The 20829-nt window shown below is 32.2% G+C and overlaps 3 protein-coding genes across 4 annotated transcripts; all 3 read right to left on the bottom strand.

The window, feature by feature from the left end:
* Nucleotides 1-7120: 7120 nt before the first annotated feature.
* Nucleotides 7121-11217, bottom strand: LOC118061820 (protein SET DOMAIN GROUP 41). 2 transcript variants are annotated; one of them, XM_035075406.2, is made up of 5 exons: nucleotides 10043-11216; nucleotides 9887-9926; nucleotides 9690-9790; nucleotides 9422-9520; nucleotides 7121-8688 (listed from the first exon to the last, which is right to left on the bottom strand). In XM_035075406.2, exons 1-5 carry the CDS (start codon nucleotides 10172-10174, stop codon nucleotides 7675-7677), a joined length of 1386 nt encoding a protein of 461 aa, XP_034931297.1. In that variant the 5' UTR covers nucleotides 10175-11216; the 3' UTR covers nucleotides 7121-7674. The 2 variants fall into 2 exon arrangements, with proteins under 2 accessions (XP_034931297.1, XP_034931298.1); XM_035075407.2 differs by lacking the exon at nucleotides 9422-9520 and having other exon boundaries at nucleotides 10043-11217.
* A 25-nt stretch (nucleotides 11218-11242) lies between these two features.
* Nucleotides 11243-14136, bottom strand: LOC118061821 (thioredoxin Y1, chloroplastic). The gene is made up of 4 exons (XM_073409460.1): nucleotides 13815-14136; nucleotides 12837-12925; nucleotides 12305-12482; nucleotides 11243-11736 (listed from the first exon to the last, which is right to left on the bottom strand). Exons 1-4 carry the CDS (start codon nucleotides 13992-13994, stop codon nucleotides 11671-11673), a joined length of 513 nt encoding a protein of 170 aa, XP_073265561.1. The 5' UTR covers nucleotides 13995-14136; the 3' UTR covers nucleotides 11243-11670.
* Nucleotides 14137-16567: 2431 nt separating this feature from the next.
* LOC118061822 (protein PHLOEM UNLOADING MODULATOR) lies at nucleotides 16568-20247 on the bottom strand. Its single transcript, XM_035075409.2, has 4 exons — nucleotides 19873-20247; nucleotides 18358-18752; nucleotides 17371-17564; nucleotides 16568-17273 (listed from the first exon to the last, which is right to left on the bottom strand). Exons 1-4 carry the CDS (start codon nucleotides 20172-20174, stop codon nucleotides 16875-16877), a joined length of 1290 nt encoding a protein of 429 aa, XP_034931300.1. The 5' UTR covers nucleotides 20175-20247; the 3' UTR covers nucleotides 16568-16874.
* Nucleotides 20248-20829: the final 582 nt, after the last annotated feature.

Genomic DNA, 20829 nt, shown 5'->3' with positions numbered 1-20829 from the left:
ATTTTCATATATATTTATTATTATTTTATAACAATTTCATGTCGTAAGTCAGGACATTGAGATGCGCATGATAGTATACGCAGGGTGCGGTTTTGGATGCTGCTTGTAGCAATATTTGTTCTGCGGATGATATGTTTTTTTTGTTTATTTTTTATTTTTTGAAAAAAAATAGGGGCGGATGCACGTGCCTACCCTTTTTTCTCTTTTTGCCCTTTATTTTTCTTTGGTTTTATTTTACATTTTGAAAAAACATTTACCAGATTCATTAACTTTTCAATTTTAACACGATTCTTAGATATTATTATAATTTTTTTTTTTAATTTTAATAATTTTTTTCTTAATTATTATGTATATCATATAAAAAATAATAATACCAATAATAAATTGTTCGTGAAAATTTAATTCAAGTCTTTTTTAATCTTTAAATAAAATTTTAATATGATTTTATTATATTTATAATGTTTAATTTTATCTTTCAATTACATATAAAATATTAACATATTATTTTAATATTTTTTTAAAATTAATTTAACAATCATAATTTTTTTAACGGAATAATGATTTTAATTAAAAAGATTATATTCACTAAAAGAAACAGGAGATATATTAATAAAAAAAATATTTTAATTGAAAAAAAAAAATCAAATCGACTATATTTTTTGTTTAATAACAGTATAATTGTTTTTCAAAGATTTGAATGTCTTTTTTTTCATTAAAAAAAAATGTATTCCTCTACCTTATGCATGGGCATACGAACTAGTTAAAAAAAAAAAAAAAACTTAAAAGCCATTAATGTTTTATTATGACTTTAGACACATTGCACCGCTCATTGTAATATTGTAATCATGTTTTTACACTTTTTATCAAAATTGACAAGGCTTGCAATTGAGATAAAATAATATTTTTAAAGGGATCTATTAAGCATTATAAAATTGATCAGGAATATATTGATTCATATATATTTTTTTATATAATGTTATTATTTGACATTACATTATTGACTTATGAATTTTGTGATTTTTTCATTTTTGTTTAGATTTATCTAAGATATGAATTAGTTAAATTAACCAAAGTTATCTTTGTTTAGTTTCTAATATTATTTTTTTTTTTTGCTAGTTTTTTCTTTTAAAGTTTTATTTTTTATTTTTTATCATGATCTCATATTATAATCATGGATGGTTAATTAATCAAATTCACCTGAGTTAACTCTTTTTTTTTTAACATAATTTTTTTAATTAAACTAAATTGAATCGTGTTATTATCACCTTAAAAAATTAACTCCATCCGCAATATATAGTGAGTCAACTATCTAATGTTATCTGTGCTATCTGAAGGTGCCTTGTCAATTAGAATATATGATATTTTTATAGGTCTTTGAATCTCGAAGGATGATGGGATCGTTGCCACGAGGATGTAATCGAACTGCTGCTTTTTAAATAAAAAAAAATATTTCCTTTCAATCTTTCAAACCTCACATTAACAATATCTAAATGGTGGGGGGAATCACTGTTCCCCCACACACAAAGCACTGTGGATTACAACAGTAATTAACAGTGCTTTCCATTTTTTTTTTTTTTTCATTTTTTTTTTCAACTTTCCCTCTTCTTTTTTTTAGTTTTTTTTCTCTTTTTTTTTTTCAAAATTGCTTTCCTTTTTTTTTTTTCCAACTTTGCTTTTTTTTTTTCTTTTTTTTTTCTGTTTAATTTTCTTTTAAAATGTTTTCTTTATTGATTTTACTTTTTAAATATTAAACTGATTAAAAATTCTGCTTTGTAATTTTTTTCCTTTAAAATACTGTGGATTGCTACGGTGTTTTTCCAATTAGTTTTTCTGTTTTATTTTTTTATTTTTTCAAAAAACATTTTATACTGTGGATTGCTACGGTGTTTTTCCAATTAGTTTTTATGTTTTATTTTTTTATTTTTTCAAAATTTTTTATATTGAGCTTATTAAGAATTTAGTTTTGTAATTTTTTTTCTTTAAAACATTGTTGATTGTTACAGTGTTTCTCCGCATGGTTTTCTTTGTTTTTGTTTTTATTTTCTTTGAAATTATCTTTTTTTATTTTTTTTTTTAATATTGAGCTGGTTAAAAATTACAGTTACAATATATGAGGAAAGCACTGTAACTTTCCTCGCAAATTACTATGGATTGCTACAATGTTTTTTCTCATGTGGTTTTTTTCTGTTTTGTTATGTTTTTTTTTCTAAAATTATCTTTGTCAGTTTAATTTTTTAAATATTAAGCTGGTTAATAATTGCAATTACAAATAAATACAAGTTTTTCCTCACAAAACACTATGGATTGATACAATTTTTCCTTACATGGTTTTTTCCAGTTTCTTTTGTGTTTTTCTTTTTTGTAATATTTTTTTTTTAAATTATCTTCGTCGATTTTTTTTTTAATATCGAGTTGGTTAGAATTTAACTTTGTAATAAAGCTTAATCATGTGAGGAAAGCACTGTAGCTTTCCTCACAAAACATTGTTGAAAATTACTATTAAAAATCATTATAAATAATGTTAAATCATGTGGGGAAGCACTGTAGCTTTCCATCACAAAACACTGTAAATTGCTACAGTGTTTCCAACATGATTTTTTCCCTTTTTTTTTGTTTTCTTTTAATATTTTTTTTTTTCTAAAATTATCTTTGTCGATTTAATATTTTTTTTAATATTGAGCCGATTAAGAATTTAGCTTTATAATTTTTTTCTTTAAAACACTGTGAATTATTGCAGTGTTTTCCCATATTATTTTTTTATTATTTTTTCCAAAATTATCTTTGTTCATTTTTTAAAAATATTAAGTTGGTTAAGAATTATAATTACAATAAAGTTAAATCATATAGGGGAAACGTTATAGTTTTTCTTACAAAACACTAAGGATTGCTACAGTATTTATCTAAATGGTTTTTTATTTTATTTTATTGGGGAAAGTACTGTAATTTTTCTCATAAAACATTATCAATTGCTACAACGTTTTTTCTTATAGGTTTTTTTCCTTCCGAAATTATCTTTGTTGGTTTTTTTTAATATTAAGTTGGTAGAAAATTTAGCTTTGTAATTTTTTTTTCTTTTTATTAACAGAAAAGCTAAATCATGTGGCAAAAACAATGTATCTTTCTTCCCAAAACATTATGGATTGCTATAAATCATTTTATTCAGTCTCTAAGTTTTGATCACCAACACAATTTTTTTTTCTATCATGAAATATTAGCTTCATCATATCTTTAGTTTCTATTACTTATCTAGCGCTGATTCACAATTATAACACTATTAAATATATTTATTTTATAAGCCCGCGGCAGCGCGTGGTTATGCATCTCGTAAGCTTTAAAGAAAAACAAAAGGAGAAGAAAGAAAGGGCTGTTTTGTAGATCTTGAACAAAGTTCGAGCTGTTAATATGGGCGGTGGTGAGGGCCCACTGAATGGCAGTTGAAGTCTTGGCTCGTGTCGGCAAAGGTATTATTAAAAGCAATTAAACCAGCTGGGGTCGGTGTCACTGTTCCTCCTCCCCAGTTTACAGCTTTTTTATTTATTTATTTATTCATATCCCCATCGCCGGTCACCAACAAAATCAAAACCTCAGAACCGAACCCCACCAGAAAACGTCTAAATTTCGTTTCAAATGCTGCTGATTTTCAACTTCAAACAAGCAAAACACCAACACCACAAAAAACCCATCTTTGATCACCAAAATAGTACAAACTGTAAGAGACAAGGGGAAGAAGAACAAAAAAAAACAGATTACCTTGCTTTCATTGAGACTAACTGCATTACTTCCAGCCATGAAACTAGCACTTCTTCTTCAAGGCAATATCCGAAAAGCAAAATCTAATAACTCAATTTAGATCTTCGTAAGACCGACCCAATTGAAATCTCACTTCACAAAGTGAAACCAAACGCAAAAGAGTCAATCTTTTTACGTCTAATCACCATAACTTTCATTCACCGTCGAAGCTTATAAAATGCCATAAAATATCAAATGGGTATCCTCTAAATTTTTCAAAATTCGCACATTTTGAGGCGAGTGGGGGAGCGATGGTAGCAATAAATGGTAAATCTCAGGGGGGGTAGAAATGGGTTTGAGGAAGTGGAGGATAAGGATTTGGGCGCATTATAGCAGGTTTGTGCGCATGAGTGGTAAAGTGCGCATTGAGTGTTAAGCAGGACTTGAGAGACGACAAAAGTAAACGACCGAAAGGGATTTTTTTTGAAAAAATAATGTAGTGAAAAACGGTAACATTTCAAATCTGGCATCCAGATAAATTATTGACAAGTCAAATGCTTAGAGGAAAAAATTAGAAGAAAAAAAAAAGTAATCATATAAAAAAAAATTTAAATAAAAAAGAATTAAAATTAAAATAGAAAATAAATTAGAGGGTAACTAAAATTTTTTTATCGAAGTGGGAAATTAAAAATAAAAGTAACTTTGATAAAAGGATAAAAAAATAAAAAAAATAAGAATCAAATTAGTAAAAATAATATATTATAAATTTAGATTGAATGATAAGATTAAAAACTAATGAAACTTCTACAAAATGACCAATAAAAAAAAATCAAAAGAATAAAAACTAAATTGAAAAAAGTAACATGTGACAATAAAATTTAAAAAATAAAGTTGAAAACAAATAAATTTTTTTAAAAAAGATCAAGAATAAAAATCATAAATCAAAAGAATAAGAATTGAAGTTGAAATATCAATAGCAAGATGATCAACCTGTAATCTTCAAAGACAGAAAAGAAGAAGAAGAAGAAGAAGAAGAAAGCTCCACGAGCAATAAATCGTCTTACCACCGTCAACATGCACAACATTAATATAAAAAAAAACACAATGACGCATCTAATAACAAGGCGGAATGATATTTTTGGCCACTTGGAGGCATTACATGCATTGCCTAAAATACATGTACGCCGACATTTTTTATTTATTTAAATAATATAAAATTATTGTAAAATGACTAAATTACCCTAAATAAACCTTGTATTATTAGAAAAACCAAAGTGAAAAGACAAAAAGACTATTTGACGCACGATTTAAGTTTTTTAATTTAAAAAGTAAACTTGTCATTTTAATGTATTTAAAAAAATAAAAAGATATAAATAAATTTGTGTGTCACTTTTAAATTTTTTTATTTGAATGGTAATTAAATTATTGTTTTGTGCTTTAAAAATTAATATATATATATATATATATATATATATATATATATATTCTTGATCAATCTTTTAATGACTAATTCACTATATGAAAATGCCAAAATACTTTCAAAACCAAAGCATTTTATTTTCTTTGAGAGGAACAAAATCGTTATTATATTATAGTGGTGAATGGTAAAATGTGTATTTTGGCCATAGTGAATGTGACTTATGTTTTAGTTGTTTTGTTATTCAATGAACCTTATAATGAATCAAGAAAATAAATTGACAATTTATTTTTCATTATATTAAGATCACAATTTTACTCAAAGTTTAAAAAAACTATCTGGTAGAGCTTCATTTATATTCTTAATTAAAGAAAAGGAGGGATTAGAAAAATATTTACGAATATTTGTTTTTATGGTTGAATATGTTTTTTAAAGTGATTTTTAAATTATTTTTTGTTTAGAAAAAATATTTTTTAATTATTCTGATATATTAATATTACAGATTAAGACAAAAAAAATAATTTCTACATATTTTAAATTTAAAATTATTTTTGAATAAAAACATTGCATTATATTGCCGAACACCTACTCAATCAAATAGCAATAACAAGTGCAATTGGAGCCAACGAATGAGCGTCATAAAATGATAAGCAAAAACGACGAAGTAACAGCCACAATAAATTTTGGATAGAAATGAAACCAAACAAGGGTTAATGAAACCCAAAATGCTGGGATCAGTACTGATTTTCCCAGGCAAGGAGCAAGACACGTGTTGAGCCAGATGTACAGGCTCGGGAAAGAGATTGTATCGTATGGATTAGGTTAGTGGGCTCTCGGAAACATGTAGCTTATGGTGTGGCCACGTTCGTAATGGACCATCAGATGATGATGAGAGGTCAGCATCCAAAAATAAAGCAAAGAAAAACATTAACATTTGATGATCGGGATAGTTACACACACAATTAATGTTAATGACGTGTAAAACTGTGCGTCGCAGGTTAATCCAGGACCGGCCGATCTGAAATCTTCATCGGATTTCAAATAGACAAAACATATGTTTGCAATTGCCTAGTCAAATGATGACTTAGATCATCCAGTCTAGATAAGATTTAATACCTTTTATATATTTATTTTAGTAAATTTTAAAAATATAAAATTAATTTATAAATACTTAGATTTAGATTTAAATACTTATAAAATATTTCTTTAAATTTTTAATATAAAATAATTATATATATAGTCTCTATTTATATAGATTGTTTTTTTTTTAATTTTTTAATATAAAATATATTAAATATAAAAATATTTTTTTTAATTTTTTTAAAAAATTAACTTAGACAATTTATATGATTTAAAATCCGATTTCTTAACCAGTCAACCCCGGGCTGGTTGGTTTTAGTAGCTATGTTTCAAACATCCAGGGTCTCTTTTCTTATACTGACACCTGATCTTGACGCCAAGTTCTCCATCCTTCTTTGAAATAAAATTAAAATCCATTAAACAGCTTACCAACTTTTCGCTGCAGGGGTTTTGGTGAAAGAACAAGTGTCGATTGGTGTCATCCTTGCCCGGGAAAAGATTTTTGGTAATGTACAGTAATTGAGTGATATTTTATTAATTATTTTTTAAATTTATTAAAAAAATAAAATTTATAATTTATCAAAAATAAATCTCTTTCTTTTTCCTTATTGTATCTTTATATATATTTTTTAAAAAAAAAAAATAGAAATAACTCATAATAGAATGTTAATAGCCACTTAATATCACAGTTTATTATCCTACTTTTTTAAAATGATTTTTATTTGCACTATTTTTTTTTTAAAATATTAACCATTATATGATACTGAGATATTTTTTTTTAATGCTGTAATAATCGTATAAAAAATAAATTATAAATTTTAAACCCAATAAATATATTATATAAAAATTAAATTAAAAAAAATCAATAACCAAAAGAGAGAAAAGTAAATAAAATATAAAAATAAACACCACCATAAATTATTATTGTAATTCACATAACAGATAAAAAATATTTTCACACAGTTTTTAGCTTTAGTTATAATTATAATTATAATATAATAGTAATGTTATTTATATTATAGTTTTAGTCACTTGTCAAGAAAAAAAATCTAAAATCTAAAAAAAGAAGAAAGAAAAAGCTTCTATAGAATTTGATGATCGCAGCCCTACCGGGGTAGATTAGGGAAACCTTACAAAGGGAAAACCCATTCCGGAGCTGGGTCAACGGGTGCCATTATGGTGGGCAAGTGGTCTGCAGATCATGCAATATTTCAAACTTGACCACCTGCACCAGAACACCTTGGTTGCGTTGTGCACTGCAGGAGGCTCGCGAAATAGCAAAATCTGGAGCCAGCTGATCTTCGAACCTTGTTTTCATGAATACTTAATTCTTATAAGATTCCAATCTACCATAGGAATGGCAAGTGGATAGAGTTGACTAGCTAGTTACAAGTTAGATGGCCTGCTGCATATGCAATCCACGTATGCAGTTTTTATTTTCTTTTATTTTATTTCCCCTCATAATTTAGAGCACCCCGAATGTGACTCATCCAATGAGAATGAGGACCATAACATATGCCAGCTAAAAATCCTCCATAGAGCAAGCAATGAACACCAAGCTGAAAAGTATTTATTCTCCATTGGTCGGTGTACCCCAGCGCCTCAATTCCAGAAACACTTTTGTTGGTCCAACAATTGAAATCCACATCGTTATGGCTTAATTCAGCATCAAAATCCCAAATGTCTAAGGATTTCCCAAGCCAACTGAAACCTGTGGGATCTTTAAACATTTTCAGGTAGCGGTCGCCTTGAATCAGAAAACCCCAAACTTCTTGCAACAAACTACCAATGCAATCAAGAAAACTGCTCGAAACGCTGTCAAAACCTGCCTTTCGGATTTGATCTTGACCAAATGATAAATTTACTTCAAAGCTTTCAAGCAATGAGCACTTGGAGCATTTGTGCATAGCTAGAGGAGAACGATTCAAGACAGGAAACCCACATTTTCCAAGAGAATCCCATGCTGAGCTTTTAGCAAGAGCCAATAAGGACTCCCCTGCACTTGTCCAGAAATTTGCAACAGATACAAGCAGTGAAGATTCAAAACAAAACAGATGGTAAGTTGAAGTTGCAAGCAACAATGAGTATGCTGCACTGATTCTGGACATGCTCAAAGCTTCCAATGAAAGTCCACCCACCTCAGAATGCAGACAAAATAAGTCACTTGCTCGTATTTTATAAGCAGAAGCCAGAATTGTATACGTGTTCAGAGCAAGATGGTGCAGGGGATGCAACCTGAAGTTCAACTGTGATTTTCCTTCTCTGACCTCTAACTGCTCATCAAGGAGGCCAGTGATCAGCATGTTCTCAAGCTTCTTGCAGCAAGATTCAGGATCACCAACAGCAAGATACTCGTCCGTAACTTCATCTACATAATCTGTCAGCTTTCTAGTTGCTTCATCCCTATAAAAGCTGAGTTCAGAATTTAAGCTCGAAGAGGCCAGATTTGATGCAGAAATTTCCTAGATGTGAGAATTCAGGGTTAATGCATGTTCAAAACAATATGTAGAATCAGTCATGCACCAATTTCTCAAACAAGGAAAAATATGTTCACCCTCCCAATCTTATGATTTGAGCTTTCAGAGAGGTTAGGACAGAATTCAATTTCAAAAGTTACCTCATAGTTCATGGGGCGAAAGAAGCCTTTTTGTTTACAAAAAAATTGGAAAACCTCATAAACAAGAACACACTTGACACTTTCTAATCTCTGTTCAAGAGAGGAAAGTGGAATATAATTTCCTAACAGACAGAAAAACCATAATGACTTGCGACTCAAAGGATATTTGCCTTTTTGTTCACAGAAAAGAGTGACAAAGGGTTGATCGTCAATCATTTAATTTCCATTCACCACCATTGGCCTTTGACGTGGCATGGCTACTGCCAAATGCCAACTTCAATGGAGAATCATAGTGGTACATCATAGCTTTACTTGTCTTAACTCTTAAACCACTTGTCCTAAAAATTTTCTCATAAATGAGATGCGATCCTGACATGGAAAAAAGAGTCCTAATGTTTATAAATTCTCTCATTTGGAAAAACTTTTCATTGAAACAACGCGACCTTAATTGTCATCATCTTTCACACATTAATATTGATCATAATCGCCAACCCAGTTTCAGTAACGATCTGATCATGAATTGGACAGACATCGCACAACAATGCACATAATATTGTGAAAAAATATAATAAAATTACCTGCAGAACATGATCTACATGAGAAGGGGGTGATGCAATGCATCGTGTACAGCAACAAATAAAACGATACTTGCCCCACAATTCTGACCGCCTTATTTCCTAGGAATGGCATCGGTGAACATAATGTAAATATTTCAAACAAGAAAGTTGGATTCTGTAATGCAGGATTTGATCGAGTGCAAGAAAATTCATTTGGAATCGTTTCATGTATTGGAACCTTAACGACAAGAAAAAGAACAGCAAAGGAAGTGTAAAAAGATTTTACTACCTTAGGCTGCAACAAGTCTGTGTATGCCACAGTCACCTCCTCACCTCTCTTAATCCTCTTAATACTCCTCACAATCACTCTTGGTCCACTTCCACTACATCCTGCCAAACAACAGATTTAAAATCTAAACGAGCCAGATCATAATAAAAAAGAATCCTCCATAAAGAACAACCACCGCCACCAATATGCAGTATAACCTTTTGGGAATTCAATGTTGTTATGCACACCATTATCACTCTGCAACGCAGAAATAGACAGGTAAATTATAGCAAAAACAGATAAATAAAAAAGAATGCAACCAATATTTCAGTTTCATGGACTTCTTTTCAAGATGGAAATCACTGTGACTTTACTTTGGTGCCAGCAGGAAGAATTCGTAACCTCGACTCCTCGCTGAACGGCATCACATTATCAGGAGAAAATAATAAATCGATAACAAGCATTGGGAGAACAACTGTGATTAATCCACGAGAAATTAGGGCCATAAACAGCAATCCCGATGGAGCGCCCTTCGTTATCGTGTACCTCGACGGCGTTCGTTAGCACCACGCACAATGCAGCCTCCAACAAAACAGCGTCATTTTTTTCGTTTTCAACCATCTCCATCCTTCTCGCAGCTGCTATGGCCTTCGCTCCATATCTTACGTGAGCTGAAATCTCTTCGTCGGCCATCAATTTCTCTCGGTTCGTCAATAAGCCACAAATTCTGTTGATAGAGGAGGATGGGAGAGAGTGGGGGAGGAGGCGGAGGGCAGCGCGGAGGTCGGAGGAGGGGGGGAGTGGAGGAAGGTGGAGTTCGGCGGGGAGAAGTGGGAAGAGGAGCAGATAGAGGAACAGTAGAGTAGCGTGGGGACATGGTGATGCTGGGTAAAATTAGTACTAGGGAGACGGGAGAAGCAAGAGGAGCAGTGAGAGTGAAGGAAAGAATCATGAAGAGCGTAAGAGAGAGGGATCACCGATGGGGTAATGTCCTCGCCAATTTCTATGTCCTCTTCACCGGCTCTCATCTCCATCTTGATTTCTGAATCTCGAGCGAGCGTGGCTACTGGCACGGGAACCTCTCTAACAGCACACGGGCTCTTTCAAGAAATATTGAAGTGGAAGGAAACATTCAGAACTTCACTTTTTTATGGTCCGGTTCAAATTTGGGCCCGACTTCTAGGTCCAAGCTTCTGCTACCCTGCGTCCATACGAGGAAGGAGCATTCTAAAAGATTACCTGGCTTCCTATCTCGCAGAAAAGTGGTGTCTGTAAATTTTGTGGGCAATTGGTATGCTGAGTTCAGGTGGGCAGAGACTGCTAACCTGCCAAAGAAAAGTTTCATATATGTATCCTGGAATGCTGAATTTCATGGGAATTGGAAAGACAAGATTAACGAGGTCTGATGGTCCGGTTTTCTCCGGAGGTTTGATGAACCATCTCATGAATAGCCAAACATGTTCCACTAAAAACCCGTGAAAATCGTCCATGGTATGACATCATTCCTGCATGTAATTGTCCAATAATACTTTCTGGTCAGAAGGTCCCAAATGTCAAAGCTATGGCTAGGTCAAGCCTAAAATAAGATCGATATTTTGTTGGATGGAATTCATCCGTTTACAGCTTGGTAATCGTTTTTATCATAATCAGAGAACAGATTCTCTCATCAAAACTACATAGCAGATACAAATCATTTGCGGAACAATTTTACTTGATCAACATATTCGGGAACAATTTCAGTCATTTTCTTGGTACACGGACATTGAGATAAAATTGAAAAGAAAACTTGGGAAGTGATGGGAATAGCAGGGTGATCTAGGCATCTAGCCGTAAAAAATCCAAATATAATGGCTTCTCATTGTATTGATCTTTGAACTGGGAGCTGAATAACATGAGAGAGAGAGAGAGAGAGAGAGAGAGAGAGAGAGAGATTTATTCGCCTGGAGTTTCATAACATAATATGGAAAGACGATAAAAAGGGATACAAACAAGCTGGCGGCTGCTATTGCTTGACATTCAGTGAACTTTCAATGCGCTGGATGAGCTGATCTTTAGTCAAAGCACCCTCCTGCAAATGATAGAACCAAGATCGCTAAAAAACTCGAGCGGGCAAATAGATGACCATAAGTGGCTATAGAACAAGAAGCAATAGAACTAGAAAAACTTGAAAACAATGTAGCATTATAAAGTTCCCTCTTCTCTAATGGACGCAGGCCTTGTGGTCAAACATGCAGGTCTTTATCATCTCTTTATTTTTGTTGGTTAGTTAATAAGAAAGGATCAACCTAAACATCACAATTGACTTAATAATTCACAATCAAGTTATCAAATATATGCATGCTCCCAGGCACATAAGAGTGATGTGCCTGATTTGATAGCCTCACAAACAAGATTTATGCCTTTCAGTAGCCTACATGCAGACAAGATTGTTTTCCAAAATCTAGTATAAACTCGAAAAATTAGAAAACTTCCACTGTAGTTTCCTATTAAAAAAAAAAAACAAATTTGAACAAAATCCATTTTCTCTAGTTCAAAAAAATCTATTAGTCCCCTCTATAACAAATATTTAGAAAACAGCCTTAATTCCACAACTGAATAGGTCTCAGGACGTATGGCTAGAAATTAAATCAACTTACAAATCGATCATATGGCTTTGCATCCTTGAATATGATAAAAGTCGGCAAGGCCTCTATTTTGTATTTATCAGCAATGCTGGGATATTTCTCAGTGTCGATTTTCACCACCTGGACCGTGTCTTTCAGGACAGCACCAACTTCATCGAGAACTGGGGCCATAAATTGACAAGGACCACACCTGTACACCACAGGTTAGCTGCACTATTCAATTGAGATTCTAAATCAATCCAAAATGCTAACATCAGCAAATCTTAAAGATCCTTATCCATCACCAAGCTACTCAATAGCCAAGTTCATAACCTTGCCAATCAAAAGGTTAATCCTAGTTGACATAAAAATGTGAAAATTTGCTTTGAAGACTAGCATATTAATTCCAGTCAAGTGATTCCATATATATATAGGATAGTCTGCATAGTATCAGTTTTGGAGTTCAGATGATTGCATGCAATCTCCATTCATGGCATCCTTTTCCAATAATGTAAAGGAAGAGTACAAACAGAAATCTTATAGAAAAGATAAGAAAGTAAATCACCAGGTTGCATAAAAGTCAACCAGCACGGGTTTGTCAGAATTCTGTAGCAACTCGTCAAAGGTGGAAAAAGTTTGCTTCTTTGCTGCAACCTGTGATAATCATTTGAAAAACAAACAAAAAAAAAGAATCAATGCATATGGAATAAATAGCAGTTTGAACTTGATAGCTCAGACACACAACAAAACTATTACATAAAGCCTATACATATTGACAACAATACAATCAAAGTCAGATTGACTGTTCTTGTTCATTGCTTACATTTATAGCAGACACAACCAGACAGATATTGAGAAAAACCAAAGTAGGATAAGGAATTGAATCCCATGGTTGTCAATGACACCTAAAGCCTTAGAGTAATCGTGCGCATCTGAGTAATGCTCACCTCCATTATTACCTCCATAATGAACTGCATCGTATATCTTACAAGTTTCTCTCAAACATCCAAGTTCTAATAATCTTGCATATGAGCTACACTACATAGATATAGAATAACCCAGGATGTGTTTGACTCGAAACGATCCACGTCAATCTATGTTTGAAGAATTATGGTTAAAGGTCAATGGGAATGACAGTTAAAAACCATTGGAGACAAGAACCAGAACAAATATAGTTAGAATCATTGTTACAATCATCAGGCGATAACTACCATTAGATAATTTCATAAGTTGTCTACCCAAACTATCAGTAACAATATAAAATAAGAACAAAGATGTCAAATGTAGATACAGAGTCCTAAATGTCAAGCTTTCATTGAATTAGTTCCACATAAAGAGCAACCAAAAGAGTCTACAATTTTACTGCAATATTTTAAAAAACAATGTCTTAGTGTATTGAGTGGTAGTTACCCAAATCCCAAACCTAACAACCACAAATTCCAACCAACATAAATAAATAAAAACAGCAATCATTTAAAACCAGTCCCCAGTAAACATTTAAATCTCAACAATTTCAACAAAATAAAATAGAAAAAAGAGTTACCAGGGGAAAATTTCGCTGCCTGGAGTGGGAGGAAACCCCTCTGTTCCGAAATTGAAGTCGATGAAGCTGTGCTGGAAACTGGAGAGAAGAAAACGAAGATAATTTGGAAGAGTAATTAGAGGTGGAGTTGCGAGTATTCAATGAAGGAATTGTTGACGCTGAAAGAGAAGAAATCGCCATTTTCTTTCTGGATAGATATTTCTTCAACGGCAGGGAGAGAATCCACAAGAACAGAAACCTAAAACGATTTTTTTTGGGTATAATAATCGGAGAGGCAAAAATATCTGTTTGGTAATGAACGTTCTGCTTTTGTCCGGAAACTAGTAGCGAACGCCTTTCATTTTCGAAAGGTAATTATACGGTATGGCTGATACAGGATAGTTGAAAGGTTCGGTGGCTTTTGATTCGTTGTATGGTGTGAATATGACGTGGCGCCACCTGATTATTTTTGTTTGATGGCAGAAACAGGAGAAGCGACAACCCTGTCCTGCATTCCTGGAAATAGATTAATTAAGGTGCCCATTTTCCACGCGCCAACTTTCTTTTACCGGTTTTAGAATTTTCTTAGATGAAAATGGGTTCAAGGCCCATGTGAAAATGGGCTTATTGAATCACCAGATCTGAAAGGTGGAATTTTAGCTGCCAATTGAAGGTTTTTGGTCTTCACCATCCCCGTCTCCTCGTCCTTTTATGATTGATTGAAGGGAGATAAATTAACTATTACTACTTATATACTAAAATGTGTGTAATTTTTACTATATGTTTGTTACTTTATAAACTTTTGATTTTTCAGTTTGATCCTCAAATTTTATTTTTAAGCAATCAAGTCCTATTTAAAAAGCAATTGATTTCATATTCTTATAAAAGAGTGAGATTGAAAGAGAGGGAACCGAAATAAAAAACTTGGCAAACATAATTGACATATCATAAGTTTTGAAAACATTAATTTTACTCCTCTAACTTAAACAATCACGCAAATTATACAATTACGGTTCCTTGAAATTGTTTTAGTTTCATTTTGATACATAAGATTTTTTTTTTTGTTATTTTTTGTTCTCTGTTGAGAAAGGAGAGAGAAAAAATCACTGAATTCAAATAGTAGAAAGAGAAACTTGTTGTTGACACCGATATAGACCACTAAAATAAAGGATTTATGTGTCAAATTGTTCATTTTAATGCGAGGAGTTCATATTAAATGTTTTTATACCTTAAAAGTTCATCTCAAAATACAAGCATAAATGGTGCCCAATTTATCACTCGTGAAGAAGATTTCCGAAGCCCTGAACAATCACTCTCTCTACTAAAAGCATCTTAGGTCATGTTTGTTTCTTGGAAAGTAGTTTTCGGGAAACTATTTTCCAAACTTTTCTGTATTTGTTTGTTATTAGAAAAATTGGTCAACAGAAAACACTTTCCGGTCAAAGGAAAACATTTTCTAGTCAACAAAAAACACTTTTCAGTCAAAGAAAAATTTAGCTTGGTTTTCAGGAAAGTATTTTTCCTTTTAGCTGTGTTTGTTTTCTGAAAATCACTTTTCAAACTTTCTTGTGTTTGTTTGCCACTAGAAAAGTTGGTCAACGGAAAAATTTTCCAGTAAATGAAAAATTTAACTTGGTTTTCAAAAAAGGTGTTTTCCTAAAAAATTTGGGCGGAAAACACTTTCTATAAGTTGTGAAAAATTTAGAAATGTTATTATTTGTTGATTATATCAAATTTGATCCTTCAAACTTTTGATTGCTATATATATTTTGTTTTGAATATTTATTTTTCAATTTCATCTCTTAAAATTTTATTTTTATATTAACTTTGGTCCTTATTTTTATAATTTCTATTTGCTTTTTTTCCTTATCATTTTTTTATTGAAATTTTTTATCTATCAAATTTGATCATCATTCTTTTGATTGTTACTTATTTTATTTGAAATAATTTATGAAATGTTGATTATTATTATTTTAATTTCTTCATCTTTTTTTTTTTTAATTTTTTAGATTTGATCTCTATTATTTTGATTATTATTTATTTTATTTGAGATAATTTATGAAATTATTTTTTTTTTCAATTTCATTCTCATTCAACTTTTTAATTTGTAAGATTTATTCCTCATTATTTTAATAAACTTGAGAAAAATAAAATATTAATAAGTTATTTTCCAGCTCATTTTTCATGATATAACCAAATACTGGAAAATATTTTTCAACTTATTTTCCATTACACTACCAAACATCGAAAAATACTTTATCGGAATTCATTTTCCCGAGAATTCACTTTCCAAAAAGGAAACTACTTTTTAGCAAACAAACGGGGCCTTAATTTTTTCTTCAAAATTTTTTTCTTACCTTTAATCTTTTTCTTTAATAGTGATAATTTATTTGGATTTGTTTTGTACAATATTATCACATAATCTTTATTATTGATACTTAATTTTTACAAACATCTAATATTATTATTATTATATTATTAAATAAAAATAAATTTTTAAACCCGATAAAATTCATGATTTAAGTTATGAGTTTTATAAATTAAACCACAAAGCCCACGTCATCAGATCATATAAAATCAACTCTCATACAAGTATCGATATCAAAAGATTGCAAAGTTAACCAATTGAATTCAATTTAATAATAATATCAAATAATTTATTTATTTTTTAAAAATTCCATCTTCCTTTTTTTCCTTTCAATTGATTTTTTTTTTTATAATTACAATTCTTACAAGATTAATTTTAAACTAAAAATAGACAAGACAAGGAAAACTCAAGGTTAATCTGCTAATTGAATTTAATAAGAATGACATTCAGTTCATTAGAACCAGAATTATTTTTTAGATTCAGATTTTTTTTTTAATCTAAGCCGTGTAGTGTAGCGTGGTCAGAAGACTAGTATCCTACATAAATTTCAATTATGGACCTCTAAGAAGCTGCTTTTAATCTCATCATCTTTTTTGGGGATTGGCAAAATTCCATGAAATTCCCACAGCCCAGTTCTGACACCAACAACAACAATGAAAATATCACATGCGAATTACACTGCCGAAACCTTCATATGAGAGAAAAACGTGAAATCAACCGTCGCTTGTCCATGTGAAGGCTAGAAGGACAACTGTTAGTGCAGAGAAAATGGTCACACAAGAAAACAACCACAAATGCTTACTGTGGCCTTTGTTCTGGCTCTCCTGAGTGCCCAACTCAACCTCCTTGAGAAGCTCCCTCACTTCGTCCATGTCCGAGTCTTTTGCTGCTTGGATTAGTCTACCTTGAATTCTCTCAAGTTTTGCAAGTCTTCTACTTCTCATTGAATCCTTGGCTGGCCAGATAAAACCAGTCATCTTCCAGAGAAGGATGCCTACATAAATGGCCACCACACAGTCTACTGTGTAATGGTGGCGTTCCCGAATTTCTCTCTGGGCACTGTGCATCACAAGCAGCCATATGAAAGCTGAGCTATAGCCTCCATAAGCTTCCTACAATCATATGCCAAAAAATTTGAGTTCAAACTTCAGAGCAATTGCCATTAGATGATGGGACAACACAGTTTCAACGTTTATAGTACAAGATTACCGTCCAAGCCATTGCGGTCAGCACGGCAACAAGCATATGGCCGCTGTATAGGAGGTCATTGCAGCCACCTCCAGCTTTCTTCAGAAGACTATACCATGATGCTCCTTCTGCGGGCGTGGGTCGTAAGAAATTTATGAGGAAGTTCATGGAACCCCAATCTGGCTGGTAATCACCGAGGTATTCCCCAGTATCAGCTGGAAAAATGAAAAGAAATAAAACGTCAACAAAAAATTCCATTCAAAAGTGTTTTGCAGAAGTGCACATCTGCCATAATTTGCGACTGCTTAGTAATGAAATAAAGCACAGTTCATACAGCAACTACATATTTATTAGATATGAAATCCCTCTGGCAGAGAACAGGCCTAAGAACTTTGTCTACACTAAAAGACCATCTAGAAGAATTAAATCAATCAGATTGAATTAGTCAGACCTTTTAAATCATTTGCGACTGCTTAGTAATGAAATAAAGCACAGTTCATACAGCAACTACATATTTATTAGATATGAAATCCCTCTGGCAGAAAACAGGCCTAAGAACTTTGTCTACACTAAAAGACCATCTAGAAGAATTAAATCAATCAGATTGAATTAGTCAGACCTTTTAAATCTTCTTATAAAAGAAACTACATAACCCATTTGTTTAGTACCAGTGGCGCACAAAAAAAAAAACAATATAAACATCTCATTCTGGTAAAAGTAGCTGGAAATGAATCCCCTTTGACGTTCACAAGAAAATAATTTACAGTTATGAGCTATTGTGACTTGAAGAATATGAACAATGTGATTCACCCACTCGGTGAACTGAGCAGTGTGTTCAAATAGAATGTAACAAAGAGTTATGTTTTCCAGATAGTTCCATAAGAGTTTGTAAGCATCATGATGGCTAAAAGAACTATTAAAATGCCTTCTAGAGTCTGATAAAACCATCAGAACACCAAATTCAGGAAACCAAACAAATACTGCAATTCAATTTCAATATAAACATACCATAAGCTATATCCTGATTTATTATCTGACGAATAGCATTTGCATCTGAAGCATAAGGAACATAATATTTCTGAGCCCAGTAATGAGGGTATGCAGGGACTCTAAACCGAGCTGCAGCACACCAAGGCCGGGCTGATGGTAGAATTGTAGATACAAAAGTTATAGCCCGAAGAAGACGGCCAATTGCCATAGTGAACATGTATCTTGCACCAAGACCAAGTCCAGGAGCTTGTACAGAGTCAAATAGCACGGAGAAAGCCAGCATCATAAACAACATCAGGAAATGATGCAGTCCAATAATACGAGCTCTTAGAATCTCAACCAATGTCTCTGGAAGCTTTTCATTCAGTGAAAGGAGCAACCACTGGCCGGTGTCAGGTAGAGGAGATGTATCACTGCTCAACATTATCAAGCCAACCATGAATACCATAAACATTTATGGCTATTGTTTTAAATCTAAATAGCTGAGAAGATGAAAGCTATAGTCTTGGCAGGATATATCACAACTTCAAACAAATACAAGTCATTCCAAGTTAAATCTTTGTATAATTATCGGGTATCTTCATTTTGAAATGAGTAAACCACTAAATAACATTCACAATTTGTTACAAGAAGTACAAATTTATGATTCTTCAGGGCCTACAGAATGTTTCATGGGGAAATAATAATTCTACACCTACTCTCAAGTATGGGTTCAGCAAGGATACACTGAGAATATAATGGATCTTAATTCTGAAGTAGAGACCTCTCAAACATTTACATACTCCAGTTTAAATTCAGAATTTGCTCTTCATTGAGAATGCAATACATAATGGATCTATTGCCAGGATGAAAACAATTTGAAAACCATCTGCAGCTCATCAACTAGCACAACTAAACACACATGTGAATTTCAAGGCTCTGAACACCTACAGATGTACTGATTTTCTTTCTTAACTCTTTCTAGAACTTCCATGCACGGGACTGCTAAGGTTTCAAATAAATTCATCTACATTTTCTATGATCTAAATACGGAAATGCAAAGCATTTAATAGAAACAGGCAATCTTTGCAATTGCAATACATAAAGACCTAAATGCAGAGTAGTTGTCCTTATTTCCCTTAGCCTCAAAAACAGCAACCATCGTTTTGGGCAAAAATCTGGACAGCATAGTCAGAGTTCATTCTGATTCTTACACTAAATCAATTAACATCCACCTGGGCCTTTGGCTGATCCGAATCAAGATTTATATCCTTTCACCAATCAGAATCTACTATACTGGAAATGTTCCTCGATATGGATTCAGGTTCAGTTGCTTCATTAATTATATCACTGGATATTCAAAGTCAAACCCAGATCAGATCCAGTGCTAATTTAATATCTTTCTAAATAAGTAACTAAACAGCTATCATATCGCAGAAGAAACCATAGCAGAATAGAACATAAATAAAATACAAACTAGTTCCAAAAATCATTACTTCTAAAAACTAAAAACACAGGATTTATTAAAACAGAAAAAGGCAACTGTGAAAGTACCCGTGCCAATCAAGACCGAGAACAGCAGTGACAAAGCGCACAGAGAGAGCCTCGAAAAGAAGGCAAGTGAGCATAAACAGCATAGAAGCAACAAAGGGAATGGCAGCTCTAAACTCAGACGACCAGTGCTTGTAGAAAGGGACACGAGAGACGGCGATGAGAGCGAGTATTGACCATAATGCTGGCTGGAGACGCTCGTGCCAAGTTGGGGAAAGGTGGCGCAAATAGTCCACCACTACATAAGAAATTGCCGCCAGCCCTAAACCGGCGGTGGTTTTAGGCGGTGAGACCCACCGCCTCATGGTGGCAGTGGTGATGATTAGTGGGAAAAAACAGACAGTGAGTGTGGTTTGATCTACTGTGCATGTAAAAATGAGACAGGCATTTATTTATTCTTATCTGACCCTTACAGCCCGAAGTAAGGAACATTATACCATTAGTACTTTTGTCTCTCTCTTTTTTTTTTTATTAGTTTTTTTATTTTAAAGGTGTTTTTATAAAATATAATTTTTTATTATAAAATAATTTATTTTTATATTTTATCTTTTTTATATATTATTTTAAAAAATAAAAAAAAACTTTATTTTAAATAATTTATAAATAAAAAATATTTTAAAAAACAATCATTATAGCATTACTAAATAACTTGTAAACATTAATATCTAAAAAAATACATGAATTATTATAATTCATTAGATTATATTTATAAATCAATTTAAAACAATTATTTTTTTATTAAAACTATAATATTTTGATCTTTTAATATTAATTTAACAAGGTTTAATCAAACTAATTAAATCACTAAATTTATTGGCTCATCGCGGATCAAATTTTATTAAGACAATAATTAAAAAAGATGTGATAGCTAGTCGTGGTATTGCATGCTTAAAGCCACAATTTTAATTGCGAAGAATATGCGTGGTGCTTGCTTGATGCCTTGATAAGATAGAGTACATA

This window comes from Populus alba, chromosome 5, assembly GCF_005239225.2.
Source record: "Populus alba chromosome 5, ASM523922v2, whole genome shotgun sequence".
Lineage (NCBI taxonomy): Eukaryota > Viridiplantae > Streptophyta > Magnoliopsida > Malpighiales > Salicaceae > Populus > Populus alba.
Note: the sequence above shows the minus strand (reverse complement) of the source record. Positions and strands in the feature narration are given on the sequence as shown.